Raw genomic sequence first — 20996 nt, forward strand, 5'->3', positions numbered from 1 at the left:
TTATTTTTTATTGGTTCTAAGCTTAATTTAAAGGTGGCCATAGCATAGTAAATATGGTTTCCTCCTAGCGACTATGAGGTCATAGATTCAATCGCTAGTGTAGAAGCGATCTTAAGATCTCACCCAAAGACGCCAAGTACTTGTTGAACCCAAGAAACCGATTCGAGAGCATTTGAATCAGCCGTAGGCTTTCGATCCTATCGAGTTTTAATAAATAGCTTTAGAATAAGTTCCTGTTTTGCTTTTTTCGTCTATATCATCAGGCATATGTTACAACTACCATTTAGTTGTTCATGAATACATTCATTCTGCGCGAGAAGTATTGATACGTGATTTGATTCTATATTAATTTAATTCCAATGTTGCAGGTACATATACACTGAAATTGAAAGTAAAACCCGATGCCGTTACATCAATACCCTTATTATCTTCTAACAATAATGTTACATTTTTTATTCAACCAGAGGCAAAGAAATGTCGTTTCCCCTGGACACACTTAACACTGACCGAGGTCTGATGTCTGGATTCGTACTCGCGTTGTTGAGTACATGTATAATTTACTCTAATTTGACACTTAATAATTGGCGTTACCAGAAATGAATCTATGGAAGAAAACCATTAAAGAGTTTGAACTTTTATTTGATTGTGTGACGTGGTAGATTCATACAATCAAATCGTTTGTTGGCTACATTTCAAGCTTAATGTTGAACAATATTCATGGACTGCCGATGTTTCGATAAAGTGTGTTTCGTATAATTGAAAATATGTACATACAATCTAAACATGACAGGAAACGGATTTTCCGATCTCTTGAAGTGCATTAAGTTTTCGCTGACGTACAGTGCTGTTGATATAAATCTGTGTTTTAAGTCTCATCGGAACAAAAAAGCGTTTGAAAAATGTGCGTCTTACAAAAAGATAGTCGGACGTTTTTATCTTTTGCGAAGGGAATATTAATCGTGGTATGTTATCATTGAGAAAAACGTATTCATAGCTATTAATTGTTGTACCTTTGCTCCCAAATTATGCATTACTCCTTCTTTTCTTCTTAGCGTCATGGTTAGCTTTCTTTCCTACTTTAGTCCCCCTCCTCATTCCCTTTCCTTCCTACATTTACGAAATGTTTACGCTCTATATCTGTATAAAAACTCTTGAAATGGTATCTGCTATTTTTCTTTCAAATAATCTTTAGTCATATTCAAAGAATAGTTCGCATTTTATCACACACGAAAAATACTCAAATTTGTTAAAAAATGTTTTAGAATAATTTTATTTTATCAAATATAACATATAAATAACACAATTCAAACGAATTGTGTGATATCCAGGTAACCTTTGTGACCACATAACTAGATTTGCATGTTCACATAAAATCGCACTTTAATTTAAATTTAAACGCGATAAATACAGTTTCACTTAATAAGTCTTCGAAATAAGACCATCTACATAAAACGTTGTCAAGTTTTCATAAAAACCAGTAACGGTTTAGTTCCGCACGTTATATTCATGTATTTTTCAAAGCTCGTTGAAATCGGATATAAGTAATTTAAGGGACTATTGTGCTTACGTCTGTATTTATCAAATCAATTTGAATACGTATTTATTAGTGATGGCTTCGAATACCTATATCGGTATTCGAATATTCGCAAATCATTCAATCGAATATTCGAATATTCGCATAAAACGGCTGGGCTGATTTAACTTCTATAACTCTGTTTCGTATCCGGTAGGGATAATAAATATTCATTGACACAGAAAATTGAACATACAATTGTTGTGTTGAGAAATAGAAAGAAAATCTAGCTTAATTGTAAAAAAAAAACTTTTAGACAAAATATATCAGAAAAAGAGTGAAACTTGTTCTGTGTTAACTTCCATTGTTTTGTAATTATATCCGTTTGCTGAATACGAGGCTGTTTATTAACGTTGCTATCGAATAAGTGTATCGGTGTCGGCTTATACTATGACCGATACTGTAATCGGGCACAAATAGAAGGAAAACATCATGTCACAGAATGTTATTGTATTTTTAAATTTTAAAGTTACGACAGCATGAACGTGTATATAAAGAAACATATTTATAAGGCATGCACAGTACACCAAATATTCAAGAACAAATATAAGGAAAAACATAATGTCATAGAATGTTATTTTTATTTGAAATTTTAAAATAAAGATATCATGTACGTTTTTAAAAAGAAATATTGTAATGTCTTTTTAAACTGTGATCACAGAAACTAAATTTTTATTCGCCAGTCAATTTAAGCCCTTAATTGGCACCAAATTGACAAAAACAGTATTTGTTTGTTAATACATGTTTAGTCAGTAAGTCAGACAGTCAGTCAGTCAGTCAGTCAGTCAGACAGTCAGTCAGACAGACAGTCAGTCAGTCAGTCAGTCAGTCAGTCAGCCAGACAGCCAGCCAGCCAGCCAGCCAGCCAGCCAGCCAGCCAGTCAGCCAGCCAGCCAGCCAGCCAGCCAGCCAGCCAGCCAGCCAGCCAGCCAGCCAGCCAGCCAGCCAGCCAGCCAGCCAGTCAGTCCTCTGGGTCATAAAGAAGTGTTTGCGTGTGTTGACTATTCATTAAACGAAACCATTCAACCATTCAGTTCATTTTACAGTATGTTGTATTTCGCCTCTAGATATAAAGTGATGATCAGCGTTAATATGTTTTCCATATTCACTTGTATTGAGGTCTGCTTGGGGACGTTTTGAGATCGTATCGCATAAAATCACGTTTACGAAATTTGTGTACACCATTAAGCTTAAAGGATGTGTGTAAGATTCCCATAAACTTCTATTTTATAGCTGACTGGAAGAGTTTCACAACAGTTACGTCATGCATCGTTTCATATCATAGTTTTTTGTGATTGAAAATTTCATAATTTTGAATATCCAGTCAGAAATATTGTGTTTCTGAATTATAAACCGGGCGTAAATCGTGTTAGGATTTAGGACATTGCGAAGTGGTACGTAATTGGTCAGGAAATTCTGAATGGTTGCTAAACCTTTTTTTATAGCCACTTATATTTACATAAGATCAAACGAATAAAATATCTGGGGTTGAGTGTGACACCTTTAAAAAAAAACACTAATTAAAACCAACGCTTTCGAATAAACGAACCACAAATACAAGCGTAGACGCTTATTACCTGTGATTTTAACTGTTAGTACAATATGGTAAGGGGTTTATTCCGATATAAAAGGGGGTTTATTACGCATTATGCAAAACTATCGAGGGTGTTTCTTCCGCGTATGCAAAATGTGAAAGGGGGTTTCTTCCGCTATGCTGTTTTTAGGGAAGGGTGTTTCTTCCGGAGGGTGTTTCTTCCGTACACCAACGCTGATACGGGCCGCAGTTTGACACTAAGAACGTCACATCAAACACGTTTATCCCAAATTATTTCGGGTGCCAATTAGTAAGCGGCCCGCAGGTCATTTAATATAAGGGCAATTACGTCTGAAAAAATTGGGAACATGCGAATATCAATTCTGTTATTCGAATACTGCCCATTCAATCGAATATTCGAATAATTTTGCCATCACTAGTATTTATAGTTCAAAGTTGACATTAGGACATAGACGTTCGATTTAATTTTATACAACAAATTATGTTTGACAATTTATCATCTGTGGTTTAAGTTGCACTTAAAAACATTGTAATTAAATACATGGTATGCATTTTGTCATAGAAAGTAATATTAGTTGATATCAAATAGCATCCATTAATATTAAGTACACACCAAAGTCAAATGTTTTAGTTTTTATAGATAAACAACTTCTAGTAATAAGTGTGAATTCCAACATCAAAGGTATTTCCCTACCTTGAGTCATTGCTTTTATGTGTATCCCTATTTGGATTGTACATTTTATTTGTTTATCAGTGAAAGCAAGTATTTCCTTTCACAAAGGGGTACAAGTCAATATAGTTTTATTTAATAATGCTCCTGGTAACCGTTTTGTTCTTATGATTGATTTATGAACGCATTCGCAAACATTTAATCGCACCCAATCGTCGTTCGACACAATCAATTTAAACAGCCTACACTTGCCAACGTCTAGTCCAATTATAATTTATTTACATGGTATTGGTTTATGTATGAGTAAGTGTGATACAATTATCTGAGTTGAAAGATTCTTCCAATTAAGTTTACACGGACTTAATATGGATGGTCCCGATGACTGAATTACCTCCGAAAAAAACGCCACTGTCAAGCGCTGTGTACGCACATCGCCTTAGTTGTGTATTGCTTCGTAAAAGAAAACAAGTAATTGAAATCAAATTGTAAATAAGGATATTGTCGCATAACATCTGGATAAGATCTAATGAAAACAAAACACTTATCCGGGGATACCAATTGAGCTGACGCATTTAACATCCGTTCAAAATAGCATTCCATATCAAACGTTATTATTAAATGCAACTACCATAAAAGCAAATATGTCAGGATCCGGATTACATCATTTTCACTGTCGAATTTGTACTACACGATCGCCATAAACGTTTTTGTGTGAATTTACGCAATGAATGGAGAGATTTTCAAAACAGTAAACTACAATATTTTACCATAAAATTGTTTTCATTTGTACCGGTCTATTTTTGTTGCTCTCGTGTCACATAAAAAGTCTCCATTGAAGTGTGTGTTCAGCATGTAAATTAACATGAAAACAGGTCTGCAAAACGACGATTACAAAAATATAAATAAAATGTGAAGAATGACCTTGCATTTTGCAGGGGATTTTTTTCATAATGATGTTATAACTGACAACATCTTAGAAAAATCGTTATCAATTACCTAGGCTAAAGGTTTACAAAGTAGTTTATGCTCAGTGTATTCATATTTTATATTTGAGTCGTTATGAAAATCATTTTTATAACTTGTATACAACAACAGATTGAATTTTTATTATGTGTTATACAGTGTTATGTATAAGTAGTAGTAACGAATATACATTATGGTTAAATAGAATAAGATGCTTTATAAGTTTTTCTTGTCAACAGTATAAGAAGTCATTGTAGTAGTTGTAGTAGTAATAGTGACTGCAGTACTTAAAGTATTAGTGGTAACAAGTGTAGAAGTAGTAGTATTAAACGCAGAATGAGAAGCACAAGGAACCATAACAGCTGTATAATAAGTAGTACTTGTAGTAGTTGTAGTAGTAATAGTGACTGTAGTACTTGCAGTAATAGTGGTAGTAGGTGTAGAAGTAGAAGTAAACGCAGAATGGGAAGCACAGTGAACAATAATAGCTGTATATCTCTTTATTGCAAAAAATAACTTGTTTCAGATTACAAATGGTGTGCTTAGACCGTGGGAGGACGACGTTTGGAGAAAAATTGTTGTTCGTTATCAGCTCAATAGTCTTCGTGAGTATTTTTATAAAATGAAAGTTTAAGTTTAGGCAAATTTGAATAAGTGTATCACCAAATCTAAGAATGAGGCAACATACAACGCGAATCTGGAAATATCCCCGTGCATTGTACCGCAGTTCCAGCTGCTTATGACGATGATGAAATTTCTGCGCTGGATAATAATTGACAATGTATATTGTTAGCTTGCACTCGTATCGATTACACTTAATACGTCTTTGTCGTTATTTACTGTTTAAGTCGATAATGATTATGATTATGATTAGGCGATGAACATGTGGATAGTATGGTTTATTACGGCATTGAGGAGCAGGATTATTATATTATTCTGCCGAAAATGATTTTAAGATGACCCTGTGTTATTCCTGTACTTAGCCTTTTTTGCGTTGAAAGGCTGTAGGTTCGGTAGCGTTTGGTCTTGGAATGTGGGCCCTTGTCGACAAAAACAAAATTAATTTCTTGACAAAGGATGGCGCCGCAAGCTCAAACTTCAGTATCAATGGTAAGTACGTCTGTTCTTTTTTCTATAATTAACCGTATGAAAACAATGATAGTTCAAACTTACAAAAATACTGCTTGCTGCGAACCTACTCACATGTTTCCCTGACAAGCTCAAAGAGGTTTAAAGTGCTTAACCAGTGCTTAGTGCAAGTTTTTTCGCCAATAATGGACACAAATAAAGATGACAACTTCAACATCTATATTTCCATCACATAATCTACTCATTTTTAGACGGCCGTTTTAACCTCATCCCCTACAAGCTCTGTGGCTAGGCTTTAGAGAAACTCATGAGCATTGGCCGGATCTTCTTCACTTTCCCATCTGGCCTAGTTCGCCCGACAAACTTGGATGGTGGATAGTACAAACTGCATAGTTGTTTATATGTAATGCTGATTATGTCTCAATGATGAATTTATCGTGTAAATTGCAGTATTAAAAAATAACCCATTGCCTGATCGCAAATCGCCCGATGAAAAAAACCAACAACAAAAACTACTTACGTACATTAGCAAATACAAAATTAATTTACGAATTTCAGCGATCAATTTGTACAGTTATTGCGCTTAAATAACCTACTTTAAGTATTTGTATTGATTCCCTAGCATAATGGAGAAAATATCACGTACGGCTATCAGTTGCAAATAATGAAACTTTTCTGAAAACTTGATTTGTATTGTTTGAAAAAACAAAATAATAGTGTGAGCGCAATTACGAATGAGCCCTTAAATGGTTTTCCATATTTATGACTAAGATTTAAACGGGTTTCCATAAAATGCATTTTTCTGATGTTGTTTCGTAAGTCAATTTTGAATAACTAAAACAATTCAAATTGACTTTACATAATGTATTTTATTCATTTACTCAACAACGCAAAGAAACCGCTAATTTGTTTAAAATTTAACTACCGAAATGCCATTAAAAAAGCCCTGTCATTATTAAATAATAAGGGAGAACGAAATGTTGAAAATCTATAACTTGATTGACTATCAAGACAAACAAAAGTCATGAAGACTGAAAATAATACATTATTATATCATTTCTTGAACATAATTATATCTACATTGTGTATTGTTGTTTGCATGTAATTTAAAACAATGGATATCGTGATTTTGACACCAACCCCTGGTAATATTGTCTGGCTTGGAAACAAAATAAGACGTAGGAGTACGATCATCATAAAAAAGAAGATCTCGTTCCCAAATATGTTTAACGTACCACAACCGCCGTTATTAAACTCATTTAAACACACGTAGTTCTTCTTAGGAAATCTAATATTACCTTTCCATATACGATTTTCATAATTGCAGGGCTGTTAGAATCTGCGGCAATTGTGTTACTTGTGGGTGGAGTGTGCGTTATGGTACTCGGATTCATCGGATGTTTCGGTGCAATAATGCAGAATAAGTGTGTGTTCGTGTGTATGTGCTCGGTATGTGGCTTCACTCACTTCTATTTAATGAGTAAAAAAACTAAGTTTATACCAAAATGATAATAGGTCAGCTTGATGAAGCCTTCTGAAATAGTTTGTATGAATGTATTCGTCGCGTTTGTGTTTGTATCGTAAGAAACGTAAAGCCATGTATGTGATTGTATTAACCTCTTCAAAATTAAATGCAACCAAAGATTGTCATTTATAACCAATTGTCATTAAGCGGCTCACACACACACACACACGCACGCACGCACGCACACACACACACACACAAACACGCACGCACACACACACGCACGCACGCAGGCACGCACGCACACACACACACACACACACACACACACATTTATATATATATATATATATATATATATATATATGTATATATATATATATATATATATATATATATATATATATATATATATATATATATATATATATATATATATATATATATATATATATATATATATATATATATATATATATATATATATGCTTGTGAAGTGTATATTTAATTGTAACGTTATAGTATATAACGTTACAATTAAATATACACTTCACAAGCATCGGACGAATTTCATTTAAACGATGGAGTTGTGATACTATCGCCAAATTTATATTTGTGTTTCATTCAGAATAATTAATATTCACATATATCGAATATAGCAGCTTATAGTAGGTCTTGTTTTCTGTGTTTCTGTTGTTCTTATACAAATGATATTTATAAATCTCCAGTACGCCATATTCATGCTGCTGATAGTTATTCTGGAAATCGCAGCTATTTCGATTGCAGCTTCCTTCAGGGGAAAGGTGAGTTAAAATAGAAATACGTTTTCAGCTTAGCTAATAACATGAGCAATCCAACCGAGGAAATCCGAAACCTTGTGAGCAGTGTAAAACGATTGGAGCAGTGTTTGGTATTTTACCATAAACTTACATGGGGTAAGTAAGTTGAAAAAAAATAATTCCAGGTCCAATTTGAATCAACTGTGTATAAACATTGATGACACAAGTAATGGCTTGCATGTATAAAAAATCCTCACAAATTTCCTAAAACAAATGAGCGAAATGTGGCTCCCTGAAGAAGAAGATCGGGCAAAATGGGACATGTTAGGCATTTAGGGGAGAAAAACTGCTTTAATTTGCAAGCCAATACAATAATAGGATTTAAAAAAAAAATACGCATGTCTGCCATAACCTCCTAGCATGATTTCTCCAGAAAACTATTTATTGTGGAGAAATTTGCGTTTTTAATGACTATGTTGGGAAAACATGGATACCATCTGGAGAAGGCAATGAAACCTTATATGAGCAGTGACTTTATAATTATTTTTGGTGACAAAAAAACCTAATTTCCAGCCATTTTTTGCAATTTCTTTGCTTTGTAGAGGCATATAGTAAGTGTATGTGGGCACATATGCATACAAATGTACCTTCAAATGCCTTATGTACTATCAATAATGCCTTTTCAACGTTCTCGTGTATTATTTATTTTTACAAACACTATTTTGGAATATTTAAAGAAAGACTTGACTGCTTTGTCACATAAATTAATTGGTTAGGTACATGGAATGATGTGTTATTAAGTGTATATGCGGTTTGTATGTATAATGTTTAATTAGTCACAGTTTTAAAGTAGGTGGTAGTGAAGATCGCAATCCTTACTTCATTTATTCACTAATGTAAATATTCTTTTGGACTTAAGATTTAAAATGCAATGCGCAGGCATGAATTCAGGTTTAAGCACAGGCGTTTTACGTTTACGTTCCCGTTTATTTCAAGATTACCAGAGAGATGAAATCGTTCCTTATACAGAGAATCAACAGAAAATACCAGGGTAGGGTGGATACAAACGAGCCATTTTCACTTGGACTGGATTTCGCCCAGGTCTATGTAAGTAAACGTTGAGTACAAAATGAGCCGTTATATCAGAGGGGATGTATTTTGGGAATTGAAGACAGTTTTAATGGTTTCGGTTTTGAGAACATTGTATAGTAAACCTTGACTAATCATTGTGAGGTTCGTTAAATGCACCGACACTTTCAGTATGTGTGTGTGGGTGTGTGGAAATGGGGAGGGGTTGTTCGGGAAATATAGATTTGCCAGTGACCCTCCATGCAAAAACAAGTATTAACTTACAATTCAAATTGTAACATCAGTATGATTATTCAATAAAAAACATCTTATATGCTTAAATAGTCTCATTGAGTAAACTATTATGTGTACTAGTTATGAAGTAGAAACTCAAGTCCGTTATTCCGCCCTTCCGTTTAGTATTGATTTGTTGGCTGATTAAACTTTCCAAACCTATACAACAGCATGGGAATTTAAGAACTTATATTGTCTAAATTTGTTTTTGAAACTTAAAGTCAAGTAATTGCTTTTTTACCGTATAGATACCTTTTAAACTTATGTCACGCGTTTCTCACAAGGTAACTTAGCTTAATTGTGAACACTTTCAAAAATGGACATTCTTCTCCGTGTGAAATTGCGATCGTTTGTATATAGTCAACTTTTTTTTTTTTTTTTTTAGGGGGGTTTCACCTCTTTTTGCATAAAATAAAAAAACTCTTTTGTACTGTTATCGCATATTAGTTTATGAAACAAACGATGAAAACTTTCCCCATAGTCGGAAATACCACATTCTTCTATATCGGAGGAGGTTTGCATTGCGCAAGGTGACACATTTGCATTCTATTAAAGAGACTGTCCAGTATCAAGTTTTTACACGCTCTCATTAAACAATCACACGCTCTTATTCAACAATCAAAATCACACTATTGGCCAATACACCTGTTACAAATATCTCGGATTTTACTACATAATTAAAATAAAATAGTCATAACATTTGTATCAATGCGTCCCTATTGACAGGGCGTATTCAATTGCTGGTTGGCGTAGTGGAAACTTGTTAAATGAGCAGCTATTGTAGAGGACGCAATATCGTATTCTACTATTATTATTTTAGACTATTTCACATATTGAATATTAAGGTCAATACATCAAATTTTTTTTTCCAAAATACAAACATCTATGAACAATTTTGTAGTGGAGTATATTACTTTGTATTTCAGTTCCAGTGCTGCGGTATCGACAGCTACGCAGATTTCAACAGATCATCTGAATGGAATAGGACGGGCGAACAAGGGATCATGAAAATACCCCCAGCCTGCTGCAAACTGAAGGACAAGGACGCGTTCTTGAAACACCAGAAATATGAGCCGATTAACTGGAACTGCCCGTACAACCCGACTGCAATCAATTCTTATATGTCTAAGGTGGGTGTAAGAAAAAAGGCTTATTTTGTATTATATTTTAAAAAATGGGATTGTCTTTTAAATTCTTTAAATTTTATAATACAAATCTTTATTAAAAATTGTAACACCACGAAAGGGGGGGGGGCGTTATTTTTCTCGTTCGTGCAAATATATAGAGCATATACGGTTGATGACCTTTGATGACATAGTTTATCAGACGCGGCTGATATTGCTAATGCAGAGGCGAGGGTTTCCGAGTATTTGAACACGCTATATTGGACGAGTCGTATATCACAGCATATCAGAAGTCACCAACCATATAATCTATTTATTAAGCCTTTTAAAAATTGTTAAAAACGAAACCCTGTACATGTTAAAGAATAATAACAGACGGCTAATATTGGGCGATTTACAGTACAGAACGATGTGAAAATGCGATAGAATTATGACATAAAATTAGATCGATATATATTGAAAATGACACACACGAAATAGTACCAGATAAAATAATTAAATCTAACTCTTAATCTCATATTTAATAAAGTTGCAAACAATCGAAGCGGAAAGTCTTGAGATTAACAATAATCAATGTTCATCATTATGCCGAGTTACACACGCATATAGATTTCAACAGACTACATAAACGGTTGGGTTGTGTTTTTATCAACTGTTTACACTTTGAAGTGATTTATTTAATATTAAAATACCGACGATTAGCTCTTGAGAAGAATGGCATAATCTGCGGGGTGGAGAAAGCTAACATTCTTGAGTTGCATTTTGAATTTTTATTTTTGTCGCGTGTGCCATGTGGCTTTGTATTGAATTGAAAGCGACAGCATAATTGTAATTAAATTATTATTGAATAGCATGATAAATATGGTGTGTAGCAAGGACGAAATCGAAGAGCTGCATGATGTATTCTCAAGATTTGACGTAGATGTATTGCGAACAATATTTGAAATTTGTAGCTGCAAGCAATATTGTTCCAATTAATATTGCATATGAAGTTGTCTTTCTCTATTGGAAACACAACGAACATGCCAGCTATGATTCACACTGAATTATTGCGGGTTGTTGATGGTATGTTAAGATTTTTAAATTTACATACGAACATGCATTTTATTATATACAGCTCTCTGGGAAGACAGCGTTTGTTTTTATTGGTGTGATTTGTTTAGACTGACTTCCCTAATACTTGTAGGTATTTGTTAACGCATGTTAATTGTGTTAACTATGTGCGCGTTTCCTCGTTAAAACTATTTAACTCATCCATCGGTCAAGTTAAGACACAATAACGCAGATAGGTTATGAATAATAACGAGTATAATAATGCATCAAACTTTACACTTGGGTTAAGGCCGTATTCACAAATAGACATTATAGGTCAACGTCAAGCTAGATAGCACACAGCAACTAAGTGGCAAAAGCATTTTGATTAGTGTTTCGTGACAGCAGATGCATATGTGCAATCCGATTAAGTTTGTTCACGGGGTTAATTTATGTTTTTTATTTGTTTTGTTTTTTCGTGTTACATGGCAGACGAACGTTCTCACGTGATTTAAGTCGGGTATAATTCAATCAACTTTACAGCACGTAACAATCTGTTTCAGAAATAAAACTCATTAAAGCCGCACATGATGCGTTTTCAGCATGATCTCGAATTGCCTTAATGATCTGAGGCGTGTCTGCTTTACGGAGTATGTTCTTGGCTTCAAAGGCGGAAGGGGGAGGGCTCAGTTTATACGACATTACGATACTACCAGGAAACACTGGAACAGAAGTGCATGATCAATAGCACGATCTTGAGCAATCTTAATAGCGGAGCTATTCCTAAGAGTGTTGGCTGCTCTGTCTTTTCTGTTTAGTTTATAAGCAAATGCCGACTTTTCTATGATACTTCTTGCGATTTTGTTCCCAACCTCATGAAATGCATGCATGTTCACATGTGACCCAGCCACTATCCCATTGACAATGTTTCTTAGAGTAGGATCGGCTGTGTAGGATGAGCAGTTTGTAATGTGTGTCTGCATTTTCTCGAGATCTGAAGTATTTTTTTTGATGCGCGCTTCAGTTGAATCTTTGTGTGGGCTTGTAATATATACCAGGTATGTGAAATCCTACATCGCACAGTTGTACTCGGATGTTACAGGTGCAGATAGGGTCCAAAAGTTTTGCATTTCCTAGATCATCTCACTGCCGTGAGTTAGACCATTTGTGCTCTTAAGAGACCCCATCAATGTTTGCTCAATGACAAGAGCACTGCTTAGCCCAGCTCAGCACAGATTGCTCCTACAAACATTGTGAAAAACATCAACGAACTTTCCATCAACGTCTGGGTGCGTTTTCTCTAGGCTGCTCATTTGCTGAAGAAAACAATAAGCAGATCGCAGGTGAAGTGCCCAGCTGCAGCAAAGACAGAAAGACAATTGGTGACTGCCTGCAAGTGCATCAGCCAACACCCAGAAATATCCGGCTTGATCAACATCCTTGTCATGCTTACTATAAGCTGATAATTCAGCCATAATTGGCTTTTCTTTGATGTTTTGGCAAGTTCACGTTTCTTCTTCTCTGTAGCCCTCTCGAGTTTGATCAAATTTTCAGGACATGCAACATCAGCTAGCGTCGTCTCGCCCCTAAGAAGGGAAGAGTACAACTCCTTTGCCTGATCCAGCAGTATCTTAATCTCGGGATCTTCCTGTCAGTTCGGTTATAAGCTGGCTGTGTTATTACTCGTCAACAAGAACATAGCTCGTCAAAGCCATCTTGACAGCTTACTCTGTCAAAATGTCCACAATTGCTTTTTATCCATAGACAGTCTCGAGTATCTTTTTGAGACCGGTTTCTTCCATGTGGCATCCAATAGCCCCCAGCAAGTTCATGAGTGTATAAAAACAACCCGACATCAGAGCAATGTTTTTCAGGCAACTACTTTGTAGCGCATCGATGATGATTTCGGCAGCCTCCCAATACATTAATTCGTCAAACGCTAAAATGTTGGGAAGGTTGTGCTTCATGGCAAGGTTGCAAACAAAGTCTAGTGTTGACATGATGCACGATTTGTCCCCAGAGTACATATTCATCATAGGAAATAATTTGACTGACGATTGCCCAATGTGCTGGCTTCCTTGATGCAATATATGCATCTTTCTCTTCCATTTCGGTGTTGCCTTCCTGAAGCTGAAGGAGACTTCCAACAAAATATCGACCCTCCATTCATTATCACGAACTCGCGGCAGGTCCTCAAATACTACCTCATGACAAACATGCCTTGCCAACCGGTACTCAAAGATAAGATTTTTTGTCTTATTTCTAGTGTTCAGCTCTGTGGTTTGTTTTCGCGGAATCAGAAAGTTCGTCAGTATTCCGGGGGTTATAGATGCAATGACACCCATCACACGAAAAGTACCGTTACCGTCAATGGTGATAATATTGTGGTCAACATTATCTGCGGAAAAGAGAAAAGACATGTCCAACAAATCTATATCACTACCCAGGACACTAGGTTTCACAAAATCCGCTGCATTTTTCTCAAATCTCATATCTTCTGTATATTGTGCCCAATATATTGGCATTGTTGACACAACCTTTAAAAAAACAAATATTAGGCAGTGTTAACACGCAGGTCTGATATATTTGTACAATGGTGGTCTGTATTTATATTTTGTTGTTTATGACAATATCGGACGTTTGTATACAAGGTTTTACTGGGTATTAAAATTTAAAACAAAACATGAAAAACTATTTATAATAAAATTACGAAGAAAAAATAACAAAGTTAGAGTCAATAGTTATGCACTTGCTGACATTGTGTTAGCGGTACGCCATGTTGGATTTCTCTGTTCTGTAATAAATTAAAAAAAAATCATCATCATAATGTGTTATTTGACCTCCTCAACCTAAGTAAATGCACCAAAATAATGAAATTTGAGTGGATTGTCACATAGTTATCATCATTAATAGGTTTTGGCGGCCATCTTGGACGCCATCTTGGAAAAAAACATTTGATTTTGGTAAACTTTTGATATGTTATTAAGGGCCCCTACTAGGATCAGTTAAAATACCTTTTGTAGCACTTTTTAGGGGGTTGGGCGGTATGTTTCATATAATGACCCGACTACAGATCGATGACACTACTTATAAAAGGAGTCATCAAAAACAAAGTCGACACACTAGTCAGCGCAGTTGTTGGTTCACGCGCTTTTTACTATGGCGACCGGGCTGAGTCCCTTTGAGTTTGTGAGCTTTGTAGGTCGGTACCATACCTTTCCGATCAGATTTCCCCCCCGGGTGCCCGGTTTCCCACAACAGCACAAGATCTCACCAAAATAGAATTAAGTTAATTTAAAATTAAAATAGATATCAATTGCAGTTATATTTCAAAATTCGTCCCACCGGTCGTGCGTCTAGAGTTCAAAAGACAGGAGTCCTGGGACAATGTTTGGGTCCTAAAATAATGCAGCCTCAGGCGCTGAAGGAACTCAAAAACTCGAAACACACACAAGCACACATAAAAGAACATTGATATTAAACGACACTATTCCATTTAATACAACTTCAATCTTATGATTTTATCAATTAAACTACTACTGTCTTATTTAAATGTAAACCGCACTATTGTTTGTGAAACGTTTGTATCAAACGCTTACCATTCTATCCAAAAGACGATTTACAAAATCAAATGCCGTGTCGATACATTTATTGCATTCCTATACATATAAAGCTTTCCAATTATGCATGACACACACACACACACACACACACACACACACACACACACACACACACACACACACACACACACACACACACACACACACACACACACACACACACACACACACACACACACACACACACACACGCAAGAGCCTCGCTCAACGTGTTGTGTTGTGTCATAGGAATTATATAGAGGATATTTGTTCATGTCAGTGTAAGATCGTTTGTTATTTCACGAGTGATCATAGAAAATATTATCTTACACTGACATGAACAAAGTTTCTGTTTCTTTTATGCCCCTTTTTCAAGAAAATAATTAACAGCTGTTTCCCTTTTGCTGAAAAGTTACCCTTTCTCGGAGTTTTTCCCGTGGCGTGCCTCAATACATTGATATGACGTCATTTTGTTGACGAAATGACGTCATTTTGTTTACGAAATTACGTCATTTTGTTGACGAAATGACGTCATTTTGTTGACGAAATTACGTCATTATTACAGGGAATTTCTTCAGTTTAACTCTTTTACAATGTAAATAAACGGTTAAAAAGCATAAAACTAAAAGAAAACGTGTTGGATTCGGTGGAATATCAATTTTGTTTCACTCGTGATCAAAGAAAAAATATAAACAAGGATATAAACAAGGAAAGTACATCTTGATATGATAATCTAAAAATAGGAAAAGGAATTCCGAAAAATTGTTCTTTTCATCGGTGAAAAGAAACAATTGTGTTATTTTCACTGCTGTTATTTCACTGCAGAAATGTCATATTTTATCATAATGTATAAAAGAAACCACACAAGATACGTCATAAGCAGAGTAATCTGTTCAATGAAATAAAGTTGGAAAGTCAAATCGTTCTGAATGAAATGGATATTAATTTTAGCTATAGCAATATACCATTTTAAATAAAACGATTAGCTGATTGTTACCATAATTTTCCTTATCATAGTATTTCTGAAGTTGCATCAATCCAATTCAAAAACCATTATATTTGAGATAACGTTTCATCAAGACGTAATACAATAATTTGGTGGAGAGTTCGATCACTAAGTCGTTTGTATAATAAATGTTTAACAATGCACTGAGTCTAATCACACCTATTTACGGAAACGGCACAGCGCGTCAATACGCAGTTAATTATACGGAAATATTTACGGAGATAATTGTCAAAGCGGGCAAGTGAAAGTATTAAGGAAAAAAAAAAGATTCAAAGGACATATTTAGCTGTTTTTTGTATAATTGTTACCTCGTTAATATTCCAGTATGGATTTGCAATGAACATGAAACAGAGACAAAGATATTTAAAACGAGGTACATGAACACAATTTCTAAAATAATACAGATTCTTAATCTTTAAGTCATACATCAATTATCAAAGGTGTAATTTAATTTCTCACATAAATAATGATTGCCCACCATTTATATACTTTCAGCCTTGTTGGAAGTCTATTGAGGACCACCTTAAAAGTCGCATCGGAGTCATTATCGGCATTGCTGCCTTCATATTGGTCTCGGAGGTTAGTTTCAAAGTACTATTGTTTATTAATAGTGTATAACCTCGTGAAATCTATGAGAATGTATATCTCTTTTGAGTGTTTTCTTTTATTCAGGAGATGTTCGTGCACTTGATTTATGAGTCTACATGTATTGCGATACTCTTTAGTCAAGTCGACTTGATTCTAGTACTGAACGTAATAAAGTCATGGTAGCTGGATTGGAATATATTAATGCATACATGTTAGTGTCTTGTTAATGTATGCTTTTTATAAATAATAGTATCATATATGTTTAAAACCAATTATATACATTTAGATAACAGTTATTTGCGAAAAAGTGAGCTTACTATCAAATGCCCAGGACGAATTAAAAATAATAGATTGAGGACACAAGTGTCCAAATTATATAATCACCTGTGTATTTATAGTAGCGTAGAAAAATATTAACGCAAACACAATGCTAAAACCGGAAAGTGATTTATTTAAGAAATAGTTAACCCCACTGAGGTCCCTATGGTATTATTGTGATTAGCCAGGCAGCCACAAGCCGTATATACAGTTTGTGGCTGCCTGGCTGCACACTATAATGCCATTGGGACCGAAGTGGAGTTTACTATTTCTTATATTACACCGGAGAGTTTCCCCTTTACCATTGTACAGTGTTGTACGATTGTTTATGGTTAAAAGAGATAAACTGAAAAATTTCGAAGGAATAATGACGTCATTTCGTTAAAAAATGACGTCATTTTACAGTAAAACAGTGCAAATTTAGTGGTGTGTAACCCCGAACGGTCCATATACAAAAAATAGTGACCGGTCCATATACTCTTAGGTTTCTCTATTGCAGTTTACAGACTGAAACCGGTCATATAGATATAGAAGGACCAATATCTCTGAGGTGTAATATATCGGAATACGTCACTTGACGTTGCAACATCATTGCATCAATATCACGTAACGTGACTGACTATCAAATAACAAGTAGCAAATAAGGCAAATGAAAACAGGCTGCCATACGCATGTTTAATATAAAACTCTATTCGTTAAGATTACTTTACTGAGAAAATAATGTGTAGCGATAAAACATTAAACGTGACGTTTCTTGAAACAACACATCTGATTGTTCAACGCCTGAGCTTGATGTATTTGCAGAAACTCTGTGTCGTGGTTGCAGGCTGCATCATCAGGTCAATGCCAAAATATTTTGGCTAAATGAAAAAGTGACTGACAACGTGTGTGACGTAAACAATATGATTTTAATAGAGTCTCAATAAAGACTTCTATTTAAAGCGATAAACACCATTTGTTTATTAAGTCATGTCTTCATATGACCGCTTATTGCTAAGCATGTTTTGTAATATCGAACAATCGTTTTCCGTTATACAGAAGAAATAATATTATTAATGTGAGTATGTTATATGTCACTTAGTATTTAACGTTTAACAAATGCATTTTCTATATTTTAATAATCTTTTACATTTTAAAGATACAATATTAAAACATATGATAAAACAACAGTATAAAGTTCCTTATTATGAAAACTGTTACAAAAATGTTTGATCGTTGCAAATTTTCTGTTAAACATTAGTTAAATATATTCGATGATGAATTAGAATAGTTACATTGTGTGTATTGTGTTGTCTTATTTTACAAATTAGAGTTACCTGATTCGATTTCATCTGAACAAAGAACAAAATAAGCCCTACGATACTACGTGAAAACCATATCCTGAAAGGAATTGCCAAACATTGGGACAGCGTTAAAATGCGTGAACATGTTACGTTTGTTTCTCAACTCGATGTGCTAAAATTAAAAAAAATAACACGAACGGAATAAAAGATAAAGCTTAATAGTATTCATATAAAAGTGGAAATCTGTAAAAAAAAAAAAAAAGTAAACGAAACTATAGTGTCGTAGAACGACTTTTTTTCAGTTTTGGGGATTTAAGTGGAAAATATGTTATATTTAGGGAACATATTGTTTAAACATTCGCAAAACATAAAAGCCAAAGAATCGAACATTTTTTTATAATTGTTATTTAGAGGTTATTACACACCGATGTCCGTTATGATTCTTCATGATTCGTACTCATCAGAAGATCGAAAGAAGTGTTTCTTAACAATAAATATACAGGAACGTACCTGTTTCAGTTGAACTGTACTTGTATGTTTGTTTTTATAAACAAAAATCTTACGAATGTATTACGTTTGCATTTTGAATTCTGTATTCTGTAGAAAGCAATATAAATGCATAGACGTTTCCGAACATTGTTGTGGCCTTCGTTAGCAATCATGTCCTAACAAATATATCCACTTCACTTCGTGTGCAGTTTGTTGCAGTTAATATGGTTATTATATCCGTATGTATATTACTGCACTGTCAAATGGGGAGGCGAGCATCTATGACAATAATTTACAGTACTTCGTGTAAAATAGTCCATACTTACCAATGGCCCTTTGATGGAAAATATATCAAAATGTTGGTGTAAATACATGCATATTAAATTGCATACACTGGCATTTGATACTTTTTGATAGCATATGCCGAAACACGTCAGCTTTTTATGTATCCTTTTTAATAAGTAATTTACGTGAAATGTAAAACGACGCAGTGTTTAGGAACTGTAATTTTCAAATCATAACAATTTGAATAGACTAAAAAAATTCTAGTTACAAAAGCATGCATGCATTTGTTTAACTTTTGCAACTAAATGTACTGAGACGTTATTTACATGATGTGTAAGAAGTTCGAAATTCAATGGACGCTATAAAGAGGTTGGTCATTTTTACGATTCACATATCTACATATCTCTTATTTAATAGAAGTGCCCAACTGTCTAATATCCATCATTTTTATAGATCCGGCAATTCTTGTAGATTCAGCCGCACCCACATTTTGGAATTTATGAAATATTTGCCATTACACTTGGATATATTATACGTATTTAGAACAGTATTTCACATAAATGTGTTAATTGTTTTATCATGCGAAATTGAGATCTTGTATCAGAAAATAATATTCTGATAAATTTTAAGCGGGGCTATTGTGAATTTTCGGTTTCTAGATTGCAACATCCCTAAAGGACCTTCCTATGGTATTTACATTTCGCAGTTGGTACGTTATGCCAGAGCATGTTCGTGTATTAAAGATTTTAATGATCGTAATCTAATATTAACTAAAAAATTGCTAAAACAAGGCTTTTTGTATCATAACCTAAGAAATAAATTTGCTAGATTTTACTCTAAGTATGGTGATTTAATATCAAAATATAATGTTTCTTTAAAATGGCATTTAAATAATGGAATCTCCCATCCATCATTTTACGGAGATGTTTTGAAGCGTGTCCGCATATTAAAATATGTTAAACCAAATGTTCATATTAAACTTTTCAACTTAATTAACTTGTTTTTAGATGGGCGCTTTAGCGCCCGTCTAAAGTGCTTAGTGTGAAATTCAGGTCGATACGACTAGGTATGATTAACCCAATACCCGCTTGCGTATCCGCGCAAGAAAGAGTTGTATAATTTATGCAAGAGGTTTGAGTTCTCCAATTATGTGTATTCACAAATGGCAACATTATATTAATATCGTGTTACATTCAATATTTTCGAACGGTGTTTTATAGAAAAGAATCAATAAACAATGATCGTATTGTACGTGTCGCGGAGGAGATTGTTAATGAATGATTAAAATAGTCCACTTTCTGCTGCGTGTGCGTGACGTTGTATTTTCGCTCAGCTCATTCATAAATCTGAGGCTGGCGATAAACATAGGGGAGTCCGTGTGAGAATAACGCAGTAGTATAAGGTTACGCTTGTTTATATTCACAGGTCTCAATTAATAATACGTTGACCACGAGTTCAACAATTATTACAGGGATACGATAGACAACATAAAAAAAATGTTTCATTATCGCTGAAACTGTTAAAAAAAACATTTAAATATAACAATAATATTCTTTTAAAAATGTAGTCTTGCTGTTTTGAAATAAGGTTTGGAATTTTGTTTTCTAAATAACTTAATTCAAAACAAAAGTTTAATTATTGTGTTTTTTACTTGTTAGTCGCATATTTACCGCATTATAATGTGTGTTATAATAGGCAAACCATACATTAGTAAAATTCAATCTGCCTTCGCACATAGAAGGAATGGGTCAATTAGGTGCTGCGTTTCCTTTGCTTACTTCAGTTAGAGGTCAATTATTTAAGTAATAGCAAT

At 34.4% G+C, this 20996-nt stretch overlaps 3 protein-coding genes across 3 annotated transcripts in view; 2 read left to right on the top strand and 1 right to left on the bottom strand.

Annotated features, from left to right (window-relative positions):
* Positions 1-20996, bottom strand: part of LOC127854541 (tubulin monoglutamylase TTLL4-like) — a 724238-nt gene that overhangs the window by 628338 nt on the left and 74904 nt on the right. The window lies entirely within an intron of this gene.
* Positions 1-20996, top strand: part of LOC127855724 (uncharacterized) — a 663610-nt gene that overhangs the window by 586543 nt on the left and 56071 nt on the right. The window lies entirely within an intron of this gene.
* LOC127855735 (tetraspanin-18-like) lies at positions 814-18429 on the top strand. The gene is made up of 9 exons (XM_052391532.1): positions 814-962; positions 5288-5366; positions 5763-5871; positions 7178-7299; positions 8044-8118; positions 9091-9201; positions 10383-10586; positions 16716-16799; positions 17931-18429. Exons 2-9 carry the CDS (start codon positions 5295-5297, stop codon positions 17988-17990), a joined length of 837 nt encoding a protein of 278 aa, XP_052247492.1. The 5' UTR covers positions 814-962; positions 5288-5294; the 3' UTR covers positions 17991-18429.

This window comes from Dreissena polymorpha, chromosome 13 (genome assembly GCF_020536995.1).
Source record: "Dreissena polymorpha isolate Duluth1 chromosome 13, UMN_Dpol_1.0, whole genome shotgun sequence".
In the NCBI taxonomy this organism is placed as follows: Eukaryota; Metazoa; Mollusca; class Bivalvia; order Myida; family Dreissenidae; genus Dreissena; species Dreissena polymorpha.